The sequence below is a fragment of the Ictidomys tridecemlineatus genome, chromosome 13 (genome assembly GCF_052094955.1).
Source record: "Ictidomys tridecemlineatus isolate mIctTri1 chromosome 13, mIctTri1.hap1, whole genome shotgun sequence".
Classification (NCBI taxonomy): Eukaryota; Metazoa; Chordata; class Mammalia; order Rodentia; family Sciuridae; genus Ictidomys; species Ictidomys tridecemlineatus.
Genome location: NC_135489.1, coordinates 23,731,567 through 23,746,807, shown reverse-complemented (window position 1 = coordinate 23,746,807; position 15,241 = coordinate 23,731,567). Strand labels below are relative to the sequence as shown.

General features: G+C 37.8%; 1 protein-coding gene and 2 non-coding genes across 3 annotated transcripts in view; 2 read left to right on the top strand and 1 right to left on the bottom strand.

Annotated features, from left to right (window-relative positions):
- The window catches only part of Acaa2 (acetyl-CoA acyltransferase 2), a 28,500-nt gene extending 18,041 nt beyond the window's left edge, over positions 1–10,459 (bottom strand). The window contains exons 1-2 of the mRNA XM_078030056.1: positions 10,306–10,459; positions 1,092–1,258 (exon numbers count right to left, since the gene is read on the bottom strand). Of these exons, the coding sequence (XP_077886182.1) occupies positions 1,092–1,258; positions 10,306–10,321 (183 nt within the window). The 5' untranslated portion in view covers positions 10,322–10,459. The remainder of the gene's footprint in view (positions 1–1,091; positions 1,259–10,305) is intronic.
- A 480-nt stretch (positions 10,460–10,939) lies between these two features.
- LOC120886729 (small Cajal body-specific RNA 17) lies at positions 10,940–11,083 on the top strand. Its single transcript, XR_005729825.1, has one exon.
- An 85-nt stretch (positions 11,084–11,168) lies between these two features.
- LOC120886720 (small Cajal body-specific RNA 18) lies at positions 11,169–11,251 on the top strand. Its single transcript, XR_005729813.1, has one exon.
- The last annotated feature ends 3,990 nt before the right edge of the window (positions 11,252–15,241 follow it).

Genomic DNA, 15,241 nt, shown 5'->3' with positions numbered 1-15,241 from the left:
ACATAAAATGTCACTGTTTTTTTTGGATGTGAAGATACACATTGGCAAGATGGAAAGAACAAGTTCAAATTCAAGGCCTAGTGCCACTTTCCTTTAATTGCAATCACGTCACTGGCATCTTTTTTTTAAAATATGCCTTATCATCTCTATTAGATTATAACTTTCTCTTGATCCATATCCCTTCTGATCCATTTTAGATGCTCTCATAGCACCTAAAATAGCTTCTTTCTAAGCACCCAATAGATATTTATATACTTTGAATGAATGAATATACAACTTTCAATAATCTGATTGTGGATGATGTACTTTGCATACCACATACTGAAGACAGAGGGAAAGGGAATTTCTTACTTCTCACAACAAACGCTGACCAAGTTCCTATAATGTATAAGGATTATGGGAAGTGTGTTTATTACTTGGGTCTGCTACTCTCTTGCTATAGTTTGGATATAGAATATCTCTCAAAAAACCCATGTTTATTAAAGGCTTGGTCCCCAGCCTATGGTACTTTAGGAGATGTTAGAACCTTTGGGAGGTAGGGGTCAGTGAGAGCAGTTAGTTCACTGGGGGCATCCCCTCAGAGAGAATATTTGGGCTGTGGCCTCTTCCTGTATCTCTTTCTTTTCATTGGTTGGCATGAACAAGCCTCCTTCCTGATGTGTTCCAACCATGATGTACCACACAGTCACAGGCTCAAAGCAATAGGGCCAAGTGACTATGGGCTGAAACCTCAAAAACTGTGAGACAACTAAATTCTTCCTCCTTTTTAATTATCTTGGGCATTTTGTCACAGTAGCAGAAATCTAATTAATGTACCTCCTTGGGTAATACAGAGAGAAAATCAATTACTTTCACATGTCAATCTGCTGTTTAAGAAGTACTGAAATGCACGGAAGTCAGACAGATATATGGTTTCCAGAACATATGCTGCTTTGAATTATGTATGCTACCACTTCTAGAATTAAAGGATTACTAAAAATTTCAAATACTTTCAAGTATTATGATCTTGTTCATCATGATGTCATGTTGAAGAAATTATTTTAGAGAATGATCAAAGAAAGCAAATGAAGTGAATACTTTGCTCTACTAACCTGCATGACATTGCCTACAATGACACTGTCAACAGTTTCAGGTGGGACTTTGCCAGCAGACAAGGCAGCCTTGGCAGCAAACTCACTCAAGTCTGTAGCCGTGAAATCTTTCAAAAGACCTCCATAAGCCCCAAAGGGTGTTCGCTTAGCAGCAACAATAAACACACCTAATGCAATGAGAAGAGATTTATAAACATTCACAGATTAGTCAGTATCCTTAACATGCTTTAAATAATCTCAATGTGAAAACTTATGCTAAAGTACAATATTCAATTAAATAATTGTTATGATTGGATTGAGATGTTCCCCCTAAAGCTCCTGTGTTAATGCAAGAATGTTCAGAGGTTAAGTGATTGGATTGTAGGAGCTATAACCAAGAATCAGGTCATCCTAGTTTGAATGGACTTACAGGTGGTAACTATGGGTAAGTGGGCCACAGTTAGAGGAGGCGGGTCACAGGGAATGTGCCCTGTAAGGGTTGTTCCTCTGTGGTTGTTTTTGTCTTCCTTCTCTCTGCTTCTTGGCTGCCATGAGGTGAGCAACTTTCCTACTCTGCACCCTTCGGCCATGATGTTATGCCTCACTTTGCACCCAGAGCAATGAAGTCAGCTGTATATGGACTGAGGCCTCTAAAACTGTGAGTCCCAAATCAACTTTTCTTCAAAGTTGTTCTTGGGTATTTTGATCATGATGATAAAAAGCTGACTAAAACAATAATTGAAAGTCTCTCTCATAGAGTAAAATACAGAATGAGTGATACCCAAGAGCAGAGTCTTAATGAGTTATTGGTTTGATCGATACCTACAATCAGGTAGGTACCAAGAACTGCACTGCATGCTACAATGCAAATTCATTCCATTTAAATCAACATTCTGGTCCTCAGGTGCTTTATAATGCTAGAAACATTTTTTGAAAATTGAAATGCTTCCTCTAACTGCTGGAATATATTGCCTAAGTATTAGGATCATATAATCTCCAAACTGGAAGAACCTTGAAGTTGTCAGAGGCCAAGTGCTCACTTACCCTATAAGAACTTCCTCTAGAAAATTCCTGACAAGAGGCTCTAACTTCTGCTAGAAAACTTTCATCAGGAAGGCACACTCTACTACCTGAAGCAGCATGTCCAGAAAGGACAACAGAATGAACTATCTGTCCCCATGTTGGGTTGACTTGGTTTATCAAGTCTTCCCCCAACTCTAGTTCTATTACATTTCAAGACAGATAGAATTTATGATACTTTGAATTGTATGCCATTGCTTCTGGAGTCACAGGATGACTGCAATTATACATTTCAAATACTATGATCTTTTGCTATTATCTTTTAACCTTTGGGATAAGATGGGAAAAAATAAGTCATCTTTACCTGTGTGTTTATTGCTGTTAAGCAATACTCTTCAGAGCTTATGGAGCTAATAAGGACATTTTGTCACTTTCACACATATATATTCTTCCCAACAATTCCACAAGGTAAATGTTATAGCTAACAAACAGAGGCACTGCCTGAGTGACAGATTTCATATTAGATATTTTGCAGGTACTAATTGATTCTCCCCAAAATAACATGAGTTCACATTTCCACATCTTATCAAGAAATTATGAGACTTTTAACAGGGGGTTTGTGCTAAGATACTAACCTATAATCCAGACTATTCAAGCATTATACCACTGCTTATATCTAATCACAATCCTTCAGCTTATAGTCATGATCTCCCTTCCATGGAACAAACTTAAATCTAGCTTAAAAAATTAGTCTCTCCTCATTCTGATTGAAAAATTTACAATATAAGGAATGTGAAGAACAACATGTCTAACCATAATCTAAGATCTACTCAGTTCTCTAGGTAAAATTTTTAGGTCTTCATAAAAGGCCATAAATATTAGTTTGGTGCATTAGAAGTGTTTTGTCTGGCAGCTGGGTTATTCTGTGCCATACTATGGCTTCCCAAGTCTCTGTAGATATCTTCTAATCCTTTTTCCTTAATAGTCTTTGCCTATTTCTATATTGGTATTTTCTTCATTATGTGTTCCCCTTTGCATGCCTTCTTCCTAATTTCCATAGTTCTGTTTCTGATCATGGTCTAGTATGCTCCCATCTCACCAACTCTCCTACAGATAACAATGAAAGCCTTCAGCCAATATCTAAGAATTCTTAGAAATGAATACAAATAGGCAGAGATAGACAAAAGCTGATAGGAAAAAGTACAGAGTAGGAGTCCAATTTATTTATAGCAATAACTGGAAGGCTAGTAGTCCAGGCTGCATGGAATAACTACAATTCAGAAACTCATAGTCATAATGACTTGAAAAATCAGATGACAAAGTTCATGGCAACCACAGCTGCTGGAAAATGACTGAGAATCTGGGAAGGAGAAGCACCACAGAGAAAGAATCCCAATTTTATATAAATTCTGCCTAAGTATCTAGATGAACTCCTAACCATGCACATGGAGGACAGACAATAATCATCTCACCAAGGTTAAAAACAGTGACCTTACATTAGAACTGCTGCCTGTTACAGAGGAAGACATAATTTGTAATTTAAGTTCGGACAAAAGAAGTCAATATAATACAATATAATAATTTTTGTTTCAAAGGAACAAAAATTCAAACTCTATAATGTTTCATCTGCTTCATTTGTATTATAATTAATCCACATATGAAGAAACAAGAAAATGTGGCTTTCAATAAAAAAGACAATCAATGGAGACCAACCCCAAGAAGACCCAGGTGTTAGAATTAGCAGACAAGGATTTTAAACAGCTATCATTTGTGGATGTGTAACCGACGTGATTCTGCAATCTGCATTTGGGGTAAAATTGGGAGTTCATAACCCACTTCATCTAATGTATGAAATATGATATGTCAAGAGCTTTGTAATGTTGTGAACAACCAATAAAAAAAAATTAAAAATTAAAAAAAAAAACAGCTATCATAATTATACTCAAGTTTGTAAAGAAAAATATAACTCATAATAAAATATAGGACATTTTGGCAAAGACAAAGAAATTATGGCAAAAACAAATTCTAAAATTTATGTAATTAATATCTAATATTTAAAATTCACTGAATAAGCTTAACAATGGAATAGAAATGAAAAAAGCAAGCTTCAGTGATGTTGAATATTGATAAATAGAAATTATCTAATCTGAAGGGTAGGAAGAAAAACAATTGAAAATAATCCATGAAAGGAAATTTGTTAAGTTGGACTTAATTAAAAATTTAAAAATCTGCTTTAAAAAAGACACTGTTAAGAGCATGAAATTTCAGACAAGTCACACTAGATGAAAATATTTATAAAACACCTATATGGCAAGGGAGTGGTATCTACAATATATAAAGAGCTCCTAAAGTTCAATAATAAGAAAACAAACTCAATTTAAAAAATAGGCAAAGAAACTGAACAGATATCTCATCAAAAAAGATTGCAGATGGCAATGTGAAAAGCTGCTCAACATCATGTCATTAGGAGTTGCCAATTAAAACATGAAGATACCACTACACAACTATTAGGATGGCTAAAATCCAAAACACCGACAACATCACACACTGGTAAGGTTGTGGAGCAACAGAAATCCATTCACTGCTGGTGGAAATGCAAAGGAGTATAGCCATTTTGGGAGACACTTTGGTAGTTTTTTACAAAATTAAACATACTTTAACCATATGGTTCAGCAATTTTTTTTTGTATTTACCCAAATGATTTGAAAACATACACACAAATGCTTGCTCATAATTGTCAAAACGTGGAAGCAACTAAGATGTCCTTCAATAGATGAATAAACTGGGGTACACATGATGGAATATTATGCAGTGATAAAAAGAAATGAGGTATCAAACTATAAAAAGAAATAATCTTAAATGCATATTATTAAGAGATGGATGTCAATCTGGAAAGGCCACTAGTGTATGATTCTTTTGTGTGTGTGTGTGTGTGTGATGCTGGGAATTGAACCCGGGGCCTTGTGCATGCAAGACTGCAAGCACTCTACCAACTGAGCTATATCGCCAGCCTAGTGTATGATTCTTACTATATAATATCTGGAAAAGGCAAAGCTATGGAGACAATAAAAAGATAAGTCCTTGCTAGGGGTTCAAAGGCAGGGATGAAAGGTAAACTATATAGGATTTTTAGGGAAGTGAAATTACTCTGCATGATGCTGTAAAGCTATTACATATCACTTATATATCTGTTAAAACTTAGAGGGAACCTTGATATAAACTGTGAACTTTTTAGAATATTTATTTATTTATTTTTAAAGAGAGCGAGAGGAGAGAGAGAGAATTTTTTTATATTTATTTTTCAGTTTTCAGTGGACACAACATCTTTATTTTATTTTTATGTGGTGCTGAGGATCAAACCCAGCGCCCCACGCATGCCAGGCGAGCTCATTACCTCTTGAGCCACATCCCCAGCCCTAAACTGTAAACTTTTATTAGTAACAATGTACCAATATTAGTTCAGCAACTGTAACAATTATACCCCATTAATGACAGATGCTATTGATGGGGAAGGAACTATGATGGGAAGAGGGACACATGGAAATGCTCTGTACTCTTTGCTCAATTTTTCTATAAATCTTTTTAATAAAAAATTGCTTTAAAACATTTGTTAATTTTTAAAAAATAAAAAATGGGTAGAAATTTAAGGACTGACAGCAGTTATGGTGTCATAGAAGGAGTGAAGAGTGAATAGGTAGAAAAATATTTGAAGGAATAATAAGTAAAAATTTGATAAAAGACATGAATGTGTAGATGTAAGCTCCCAACAGAAGAAACACACCATACATACACATCTCCCCTCCCACTTTGGAATGTCACTGTTAAACTTCTGAAATTCAAATATAACAAAACTCTTAAAAGCACTCAGAAAAATGACATTTGCATACAGGGAATGATCTGAATGACCAGTGATAACTTCTCAGAAACAATGGAAGTTAATTTAATGTTTCTCTGCAAAGTTCCTTTCACAAGTTTCTTCCCCATACTTCATAATCAAAGAAAGCATTTGCGAGGGGCAGAGTTAGCAGCAAAATATGTGACACTATAAAAGAAAAAGTACAGGCAGAAAATATAACAAGAACTTCCTTCTTACCATAGCACTGCTCCTTACTTGATGCTCCCAGACTGTAAGGTTAGCTTGAGTGAGGGCTTAACTAAATACAATTATTTTGAAAGAAGAAAATCAATAAAAATTGTATTTCCTCTTAAATCTTTAACTATATTTATTATAAGTACTTTTAATATTTATTATAAACCTTTAAATATATTTTTAAAGATAATTTCAGATGTACAGACACAAAGACAAAGACAATTTAAAGATTTTCCCTTGTTATTTCATAAGGCATTTTAAAACCTGGTCAATATTTATTTGACCTGATGCTAAGGTTATGTGGTTATCAAAAAGTTTATAAACAGGGGCTAGGGTTGTAGCCCAGTGGTAGGGCACTTGCCTGTATATGTGAGGCACTGGGTTCAATCCTTAGCACCACATAAAACAAATAAATAAAATAAAGGTATTGTGTCAATCTACAGTTAAAAGAGAATTGCAAATCAAAACCACTTTAAGATTTCATCTCACTCCAGTCAGAATGGCAGCTATTATGAAGACACACAATAAGTGTTGGTGAGGATGTGGGGAAAAAGGTACACTCATATACTACCGGTAGAACTGCAAATTGGTACAGCCAATATGGAAAGCAGTATGGAGATTTCTTAGAAAACTATAAGACTGGAACCACCATTTGACCCAGCTATCCCTCTCCTCGGTCTATACCCAAAGGGCTTAAAAAAAGCATATCACAGGGACACAGCCACATCAATGTTTATAGCAGCACAATTCACAATAGCTAAATTGTGGAACCAACCTAGATGCCCTTCAATAGATGAATGGATAAAAAAAATGTGGCATATATACACAATGGAATATTACTCAGCAATAAAAGAGAAGACAATCATGGCATTTGCAGATAAATGATGGAGTTAGAGAAGATAATGCTAAGCAAAGTTAGCTAATCCCACAAAACCAAATGCCAAATGTTCTCTTTGATATAAGGAAGCTGATTCACAGTGGGATGAGGAGAGGGAGCATGGGAGGAATAGATGAACTCTAGATAGGGCAGAGGGGTGGGAGGGGAAGGGAGGGGGCATGGGTAATTAATAATGGCTGAAAGTGATGATCATTATTATCCAAAGTACATGTATGAAGACATGAATTAGTATGAGTATACTATGTATACAACCAGAGATATGAAAAATTGAGCTCTATATATGTAATAAGAATTGTAATGCATTCCGTAGTTATATATAAATTAAAAATAAATTAATTAAAATTTTTTAAATAAAAAAAAGGTTTAAATATAGCAATGTTTAATGCCAACCTAAAATCTTGCATCTTTTTTTCTTGGTTTTAAAGGCTCTGAAAATTCAGATACTAGATTTCCAAACTTAAAGAACAGTGAAGAGACAGCGAAGAGTAGTGAGTCAAAAACTCCAAGAAAGGGCCTGTCTAGGTGTGCTGATTTGACAGCACAGGAAAAGTAGGAAGAGCAAAGCAAGAACTCTGCCTATCTTTCCATGAAGATCATAGGTAAATATTTACTCATTTCATTAGACTTCTTTGTTACTAATTCAAGACCACAATTAGAACAAATTAAGAAAACTGCCAAGGCATCCATTTCTCTTTCAGAAGTTAAAGTAACTTAATAGCCCTGCCTGTTTGCCTTGAGGGGCGACATGAACTATCCAATAAAGCTTATGAGCAAAAGTAGAATTTGCTGGGTGAAAACCTTCTGCCAAACACTGGGTAGGTGCTAATAAAAATTGGGATGGAAGAGGGATTGGTTCTTCTTGATGACTAAAATCAGATCAGTTATTGATAGTCTTTACCAGTATTAATTATATTCTATTCAAAGGTATCGTTTTTCTTACAATAATCAGGCATGTGCTCTTCTTACCACTGGTCCTGCAAGCACTTGGTATGCAACTTGAGAGGTGAGCCTTGTCTTTGATGTATTATAGTCTATAATAGTCACTACTAGAAGTTCAACTTCTGTGCTCTTAATGAAGTTAATAACTACCTGTGTTGTTATAGATAAGCCACTTTACCTTCCGGGACATTAATGTCCTTCTCTGTAAAATTTAAAAAATGGAAAAAAAAAATGCCCACTATGTCTAACATATTTCCTTAATACAGGTGCTGATGTATAATATTTTATTGGGTTCATTGTTTCTGTCAAAATTTCAAAGGGGTCTGTTATAAAAAAAAAAAGGTAATAAGAACTAATGAAATAGTAAAATGAGAAACCAATAAAAACTTTCTTTTTTAAAAGGAAAGCCATGGGCTGGGGATATAGCTCAATTGGTGGAGTGCTTGCCTTGTATGCATAAAGCCATAAGTTCAATCTCCAGCACCAAAAAAATAAAAATAAAAAAGGAAAGCACATTTATTACAAGGCAGCTTTTAAATAAATTAGTTTTTCAGAATGAGTCTAAAAAAAAAATATTCTCCCCTTTCCCCTATCTGGAGTTCATCTAATCCTCCCATGCCCTCTCCCCCACCACATTATGAATCAGCATCTTTAAATCAAGAGAAAACATTCTACATTTGTTTTTTTTTTGGGGGGGATTGGCTAACTTCACTTAGAATTATATTCTCCAGCTTCATCCATTTACCTGCAAATGCCGTGATTTTATTCTCTTTTAATGCTGAATAATATTCCACTGTGTATATATACCATATTTTCTTTATCCATTCATCTACTGAAGGGCATCTAGGTTGTGAATGGTGTGACTCTACTTAGTGTACAACCAGAGATATGAAAAATTGTGCTCTGTATGTGTAATATGAATTGTAATGCATTCTGCTGTCATATATAACAAATTAAAATAAAAACGAAAAAAAGTGAGGTAATAAAAAAGGAAAAAAAAAACATGTTGCTTAAGTAAGTGTAGTAAGTTCAGAGTTGAGAAGGGCACTGATAAAATGAAATATGCATTGTAGGAAACTTGATACACTGCGTTTTTGCTTCAGAAAACCTACTTTTCATCTGCTTTGTTCATGTGTTATTTTGGCTATTCTGACTTCCAGATTCCCCTATTTGGGAATTTCCACCTGGGAGTTTCACAGGCATCAAAAACTTCTTTGCCTAAAGCTGAATTCACAGTCTTCCTTTCCAAATCTATTTCTCCCTATTTTACTAAGTCCACAAGTGGTATCATCAGAGTCATTCTTGACATTGACTTCTCATTTAGTGCCCTGAGCCAATTTATCACCACTTTCTACCAAATCATCCCTCTTTCTTTCCTCCAATTCCATGGTCCCCATACAAAGTCATCGCTACTTGTTGCCTGGACTTCTGCAATTGATCCTAAAGTGATCTCCTTATTCTAACAGAAGCAGCCCTACAGTTGTGGGGAAATGGGTGGAATAAAAATCAGATGCTGTCACTCTCTGCTTCAAATCCTGTATTGTATTCTACCGAATTTACAAAAACCAAACCATACCTTCTTCACAGATCATACTGGTCCCTAGAACACCCAAAAGACAGGTTCTTATATTCTGTCAAGGATCTCAAGTCCTTAATCCATTTTCTACCTGAATGTTCTTTAACAGGACACATCTTTAAAATTCCAGATTGTGTAATTATGTAAAAAAGGATTTTACATAATTAAGGGGGGAAAAGTTACATACTGGATGCCTGCACTTTCCTGTCGTCACTCAAACTAAAAGAATAGAAAAGGGAGTAAGCCAGATCTTCAAACAGACCACCACCAAGCGCTTTTAGTTCAGCAGGCCAGCCGAGGGGAAATTCCCTGGCAACATCAAGTCCGCCTTATGCGCGACCAGGACCAGGCAGCAGGGAGCCTATAGCCCCCGCTCTACTCCAGGCCCCCTTGAGCTTTCAGAACCACCTCATTTTTCCCAATAGTTGAGCTCGAACCCGAAAGTCACTACTAGGCGAAGGAGTGACCTCCAAAGTCAGAAACAAGTCAACCTTGGCCCCCACTCAGTCCCCTGGAAATTGCACCGAAAAAGTAGTCGCCTGTGCCTTACACGCGTTTTCTCGTTTAGGCAATCTCAAGTCCCCTCACAGGACAGGAAAGACTGAAGGAACTTCACTCGACGACCCCTGACGGTCCACCGAGCCCAGAAGCGGAAGCCCGCCTAGCGGGGAACAGAACCCGAGGGGCGAGGAGAGAAGGGGGCCGCGCTCACCTCGGAGCAGGGCCATGGCTGCAAGTCGGTCCCGGAGGCGGATGTTTCTGGTGCAGCGAGCTCAGGGATCCAGGGCCGACTCCCGACCGGGCCCGCGAGGCCCCGCCCCCGACCTTTCGCCTACTTCCCCGGGGCCCGGAGTCCCCAGGCCCGCCCTCCAAACGCCAAGGTTATCCAGCCGCCCGCGCGCACCCGCCCTCCCGTGGGAACCAAAGGTGCCACGTCTCCTGAGGAGATCACGCGTGCCGAGTGGGGGCTTTTTCTTCATATTATCGTTTTTACAGACTTTCTTGCACATCGATAGCACTTCCTTTGACATCCCATTTTTCCTGTCCTTGGCCTACAACCCCGTGTTCCCTGGGTACCCGCTAGCAAATACTTCAGATAAAAAAACACCACAGGTGCCAAATTGCGCAATGCCCTCATCCAGGCCAACGAAGGCCTGGGGGGCAGGGCCGGAAGCTCGGTGGGCGGGGCTTCCGGCGGCGCAGCGGGATTGGTTGGATATGCGCCTGCGCAGACCACGCGGCAGAGGCCTAGGTAGCTGAGCCCCTCGCAGGGCTGGGTTGGGGCTAGCAGAAGTGGCACCGGGAATTTGGGAAAGTGAGATTAGTGAGTGTAGTGGGGCGGGGCGCCCCTGGGTCTCCGCTGCGGCCCCGGGCTGAGCCCTCAGTATTTTCCTTATATGATCAGGCTCCATTACGGGCAGCGCTGCTTGCCTAGAGCCTGAGAGGATTATGAAAACGTGGCTGGTGAATAGGGGCCAGGGGACCCGGCGCAAGGAAATGAAGGATGAGGGACCGCGGGCGAGGCTAGGCTGGAGGGAGGTTTAGGGAGGCCTCTGCCGCTGTAACTGTGAGCCCTGGCCGATGATGACAAGACCACTGCGCAATCTGAGTTCTGGGAACCAGGTGATGGAGTGTGTTCTGAGAACAGACTGAGGCCGGGCGAGCAGGAGGTGGCCTTGGCAGAGGAAAGGCTGTGAGCGCCTTAGAGCCTGGGCTTGGTTGGATTGCGTGGCCACAGGTCGTCAGCGATTACTTGCCCTAGAATCGTGCTTTTCAAACGTTTTAGTGGCCCTCTTATTGGCTCTTTGTTTTTTTAATCCATTTTTTTTTAATGATGAAAACTTTCCAACATACAGAAAACTGAAAAGGTCATCAAGCCAGGCTTTTTTTTTTTTTTTTAAGTACACTTACTATACTTCCCCTCAGGAACACTTACCTGCACTTTAGAGTTGGGTATTTATTTCAAAGACAAAATTTCTTTGCATCCGTACTTACGAATCACAAGTTATATATTCACAAAAGATAACATTCTTGTACACATTCCTTTATTCAGTTTGCCTTCCACATATTTAGGAAAGGATAAATACCACAATTTCCCATTCATTCTGCAAATCACCATCAGCAGGTACTTACAAATTGTACTGTTTTCTCTGACTACAAATGTTACTAATGAGTAGATCTTAAAAACATTAAAGGTTAACATATATCAACATACGTAAGGATATTCACACAATTCCTTTCAGAAAAGGAGCTGTCACAATGTGGAAATTTTGTGGATATCACTTTAACCAAATGATAAGCTTGGCATCACCAATAATGGGCAAACTGACATCCTCTTGCTAAATAGAGAACATACCACCCATATGTAAGACCCCCTTCCCCCATGGCCTGAATCTCATCATAAGACAAATCCAAATTGAGGGACATTCTGCAAAACAACTGACCTGAATTCTTCAAAAATGTCAATGTGGTGAAAACCAGAAAAGAGTGGGAATGGTATTTGATTAAAGGAGACTAGAAATGTGACAATTTAATATGTGATATTAATTGGAATCTGGCTTTAAAAGCTCTAAAGGATGGGATGAAGACAATTAGGAAAACAAATATAAATCATCCAGAGATAGTAGTACTAACTTTAAATTTCCTGATTATGAAAATTATGATTATGATAATTTTGTTAAAATGCAGGAGACTGTCTTTTGTTTTAGCAGATAAACAAATATTTAGAAGTGAAGAATTTGATATCTGCAACTCATTCTCAAAAGACTAAAAAATGTATATAAGGAAACTAGTAAAGAAAGAGAAAGCAAGTATGCAAAATTACTGATTGGGGAATCTAATGGAGGGTATATGTTAATTGTTCCATTTTTATAAGTTTTCTGTAGGTTTTTACTTCAAAATAAAAGCTGGAAGGAAATATATCCTTCAAGTAAGCTATAGAATGATTTGAAATGAGTTATTCTGTAATGTATTTAGTTCTTTTCATGTTTACATAACTTTAGGTAGGTGCAGTCTATGCAACACTGTGTATGTAAAAATTAGCTGTAACTTTTTGGTCTAAAGGTGAAACTTGTCATGAAATGTAAAATTATTGTTCTACTCTTACAGATTTAGCTTTAGTGTTTTTAAAAATGCATAGTATTTCTTTCTACCTATAATACTCAAGGTATATGGCTGCTTAAGCAGCAATGGTTTTAGAAGTTTCAGTAATGGAAACTGGAAAGTTGATGAAGTCAGCAGGAGTGAGGACAATTTTTTTTTAAATGAGCATATGAATGTGAAAGAGTGACATTGTGAAAATTATGTACATGTTCACTGCTGATCTAATTGCTATGATGAGGCCTTCAATTCTTGTTCATTAAAAGGCAAATATTAGCTTATGGTTTTTTTGTTCTTTTTAAATATACATGACAGTATATTATGACATACTATACATACATAGAGTATACTTCCCATTCTTGTGGTTGTATGTGATGTGGAATTGCACTGGCTGTGTATTCATATATGCACATAGGAAATTTATGTTTGATCCATTCTCCTGTCTCTCCTATTCCCACTCCCTCGCTTCCTTTCATCCCCCTTTTTCTAATCCAATGAACTTCTATCCCACCCTCACCCACCCCAGCTATTGCTTTTTGTGTATTAGCATCTTCATATCAGAAAGACCATTCGGCCTTTGGATTTTGGGGGATTGGCTTATTTAACTTATCATAATAGTCTTACTCCATCCATTTACTGGCAAATGACATGATTTCATTCTTTTTTTCTTTTTTTTAATTTATGGGGTAGAGAGAGAAGATTATTTCATTCTTTATGGCTGTGTATATATACCACATTTTCTTTATCTATTGAATGTGGGTTTTGTCCTTGCGACAAATGACCACTGTTCAAAAAGTTCAATTTGCAAACAAGGTTAAGGAGAAGAAATGTAGACAGAAAATAATACAGACATTGGATTGCTGAATTCCCTCATTTTAAGTTTGCCCTATGTCTTGGTAAGTTCCAGTGGCCTTAAGACTGTCTCAGACTTGTGCTGAAAGATACTTGATATTCTCTTCTGTTTGTTTGAAAGTTTTTTTCAGTGTGTATATAGGTAAAGAGCCTTAGTTAGAATTTTATTTAACAATACAACTTTACAACAAATCCTGATATCTCCTTGGGCCTAAATTTACTCTGTAAAATAGTAATGCTGGTGGAAGAAGACAACACTGTTAATTACCTCAAGCCAAACACCTCCAGAAACAAACCTATTGTTGAATAAGTTGGGTTTAATGCCCATTGCAACATGGTAGGCAGCACACCAGGACTATGACTTAGGGAACTGCTGGGGTAGTGTCTCAGTAACAGGGTGTTAGGATTTGACCTTTAGCTAGGTGATTTGAGGAGGGTCCAAAGAAGCAGTAGTTCTCTCTAGATTGGGTGCTGTCAAGAAGTAGGGGGCACCTTGACATACAGTCATGCTTCACTTATTAATGGGGACATGGCCTGAATCTTCATTATTGTGTGAACAACAGTGTATTCACACAAACTAAGATGGCCATGACTGGGTGATATAATCTTGTGGAACCACTATTGTACATGCAGTCTATCTGTTGAAATATTCTTATGTGACTGTAACCTTATTTAGAAATAAGATCCCCCCTACTACAAAATCAACCAGAAAAGAGATTTTTGGATGTCTTTTTGGTTGGGACCTCCATTCTATTACACTGGCCAATTTTTCTACCTCTGTTCAATGTCCTGGATTTAATCTCTAGCACTAGGGTGGAGGGGAGATTAGAGTTAGGCCAAAGCCACACCCGGTGAAGTTGCTGTTCCTCAGAGTAGCTGATGAGGGGATATTTGGTATGTTGGTGTTGCATGGTTTACATACAGCAATCTTGTTTTTGTACTTACACAAAAATTCTGGTTTTGTCTCACCTGATCAGAATCAAAAACATCTGATATTGGTACTTTGTAAAATTGTTCATGTGCAAAACAACAACATGGCCTAATTCCAGCATCAGAACAGTTCCTGGATATGAAATTTCTCTCTTCATAGCTTTCCTGATGAAGTGTTAAAGACAGGCCTAGACAAGTCTGAGGTGAAGTATTTCCTGAAATGCAACTATCTGGTCAGACACCAGAAAGGAAGGGGAATCCATCCTTGAATTGGAAGTTGGGTGCAGAGGCAACTTTTCGGTAAACAGTACATTGTGGATATTACTACCCCATCCCCATGATAAAACCCAGGGTCTTGTGGTGCCGAGCACACAACCACTGAGCTAGACACTGAGATTCAGGGGACAATTGGTAATATGTTGGTGGTATGGCGTTTTTACCCATCCAGATGATTTCCCCCATTTTGTTAATTTTTCACTTACAAATTCAATATTTTGTAAACATTTTCTCATTTTTAATCTCTACCACATGCTGTGTTACACATGTAATCAGTTCTATCTCCAGGCTCTTTATTCTGTTTCATTGATCTTCTAAGTCTTCCCACTCCCAAAGTGCCTTGAATTTTATAGCTTTAAAGTAGCTTCTCAGTAAGCCCTGTTATGTTAGAGGGAAAATTCTCCAACACCCCCGACTTTTGGACCACTGTGTGCTAACCTCTGGTTTAAATGATACTGATACATGTTTGTGTATAGGCCCCAGAATGAAGT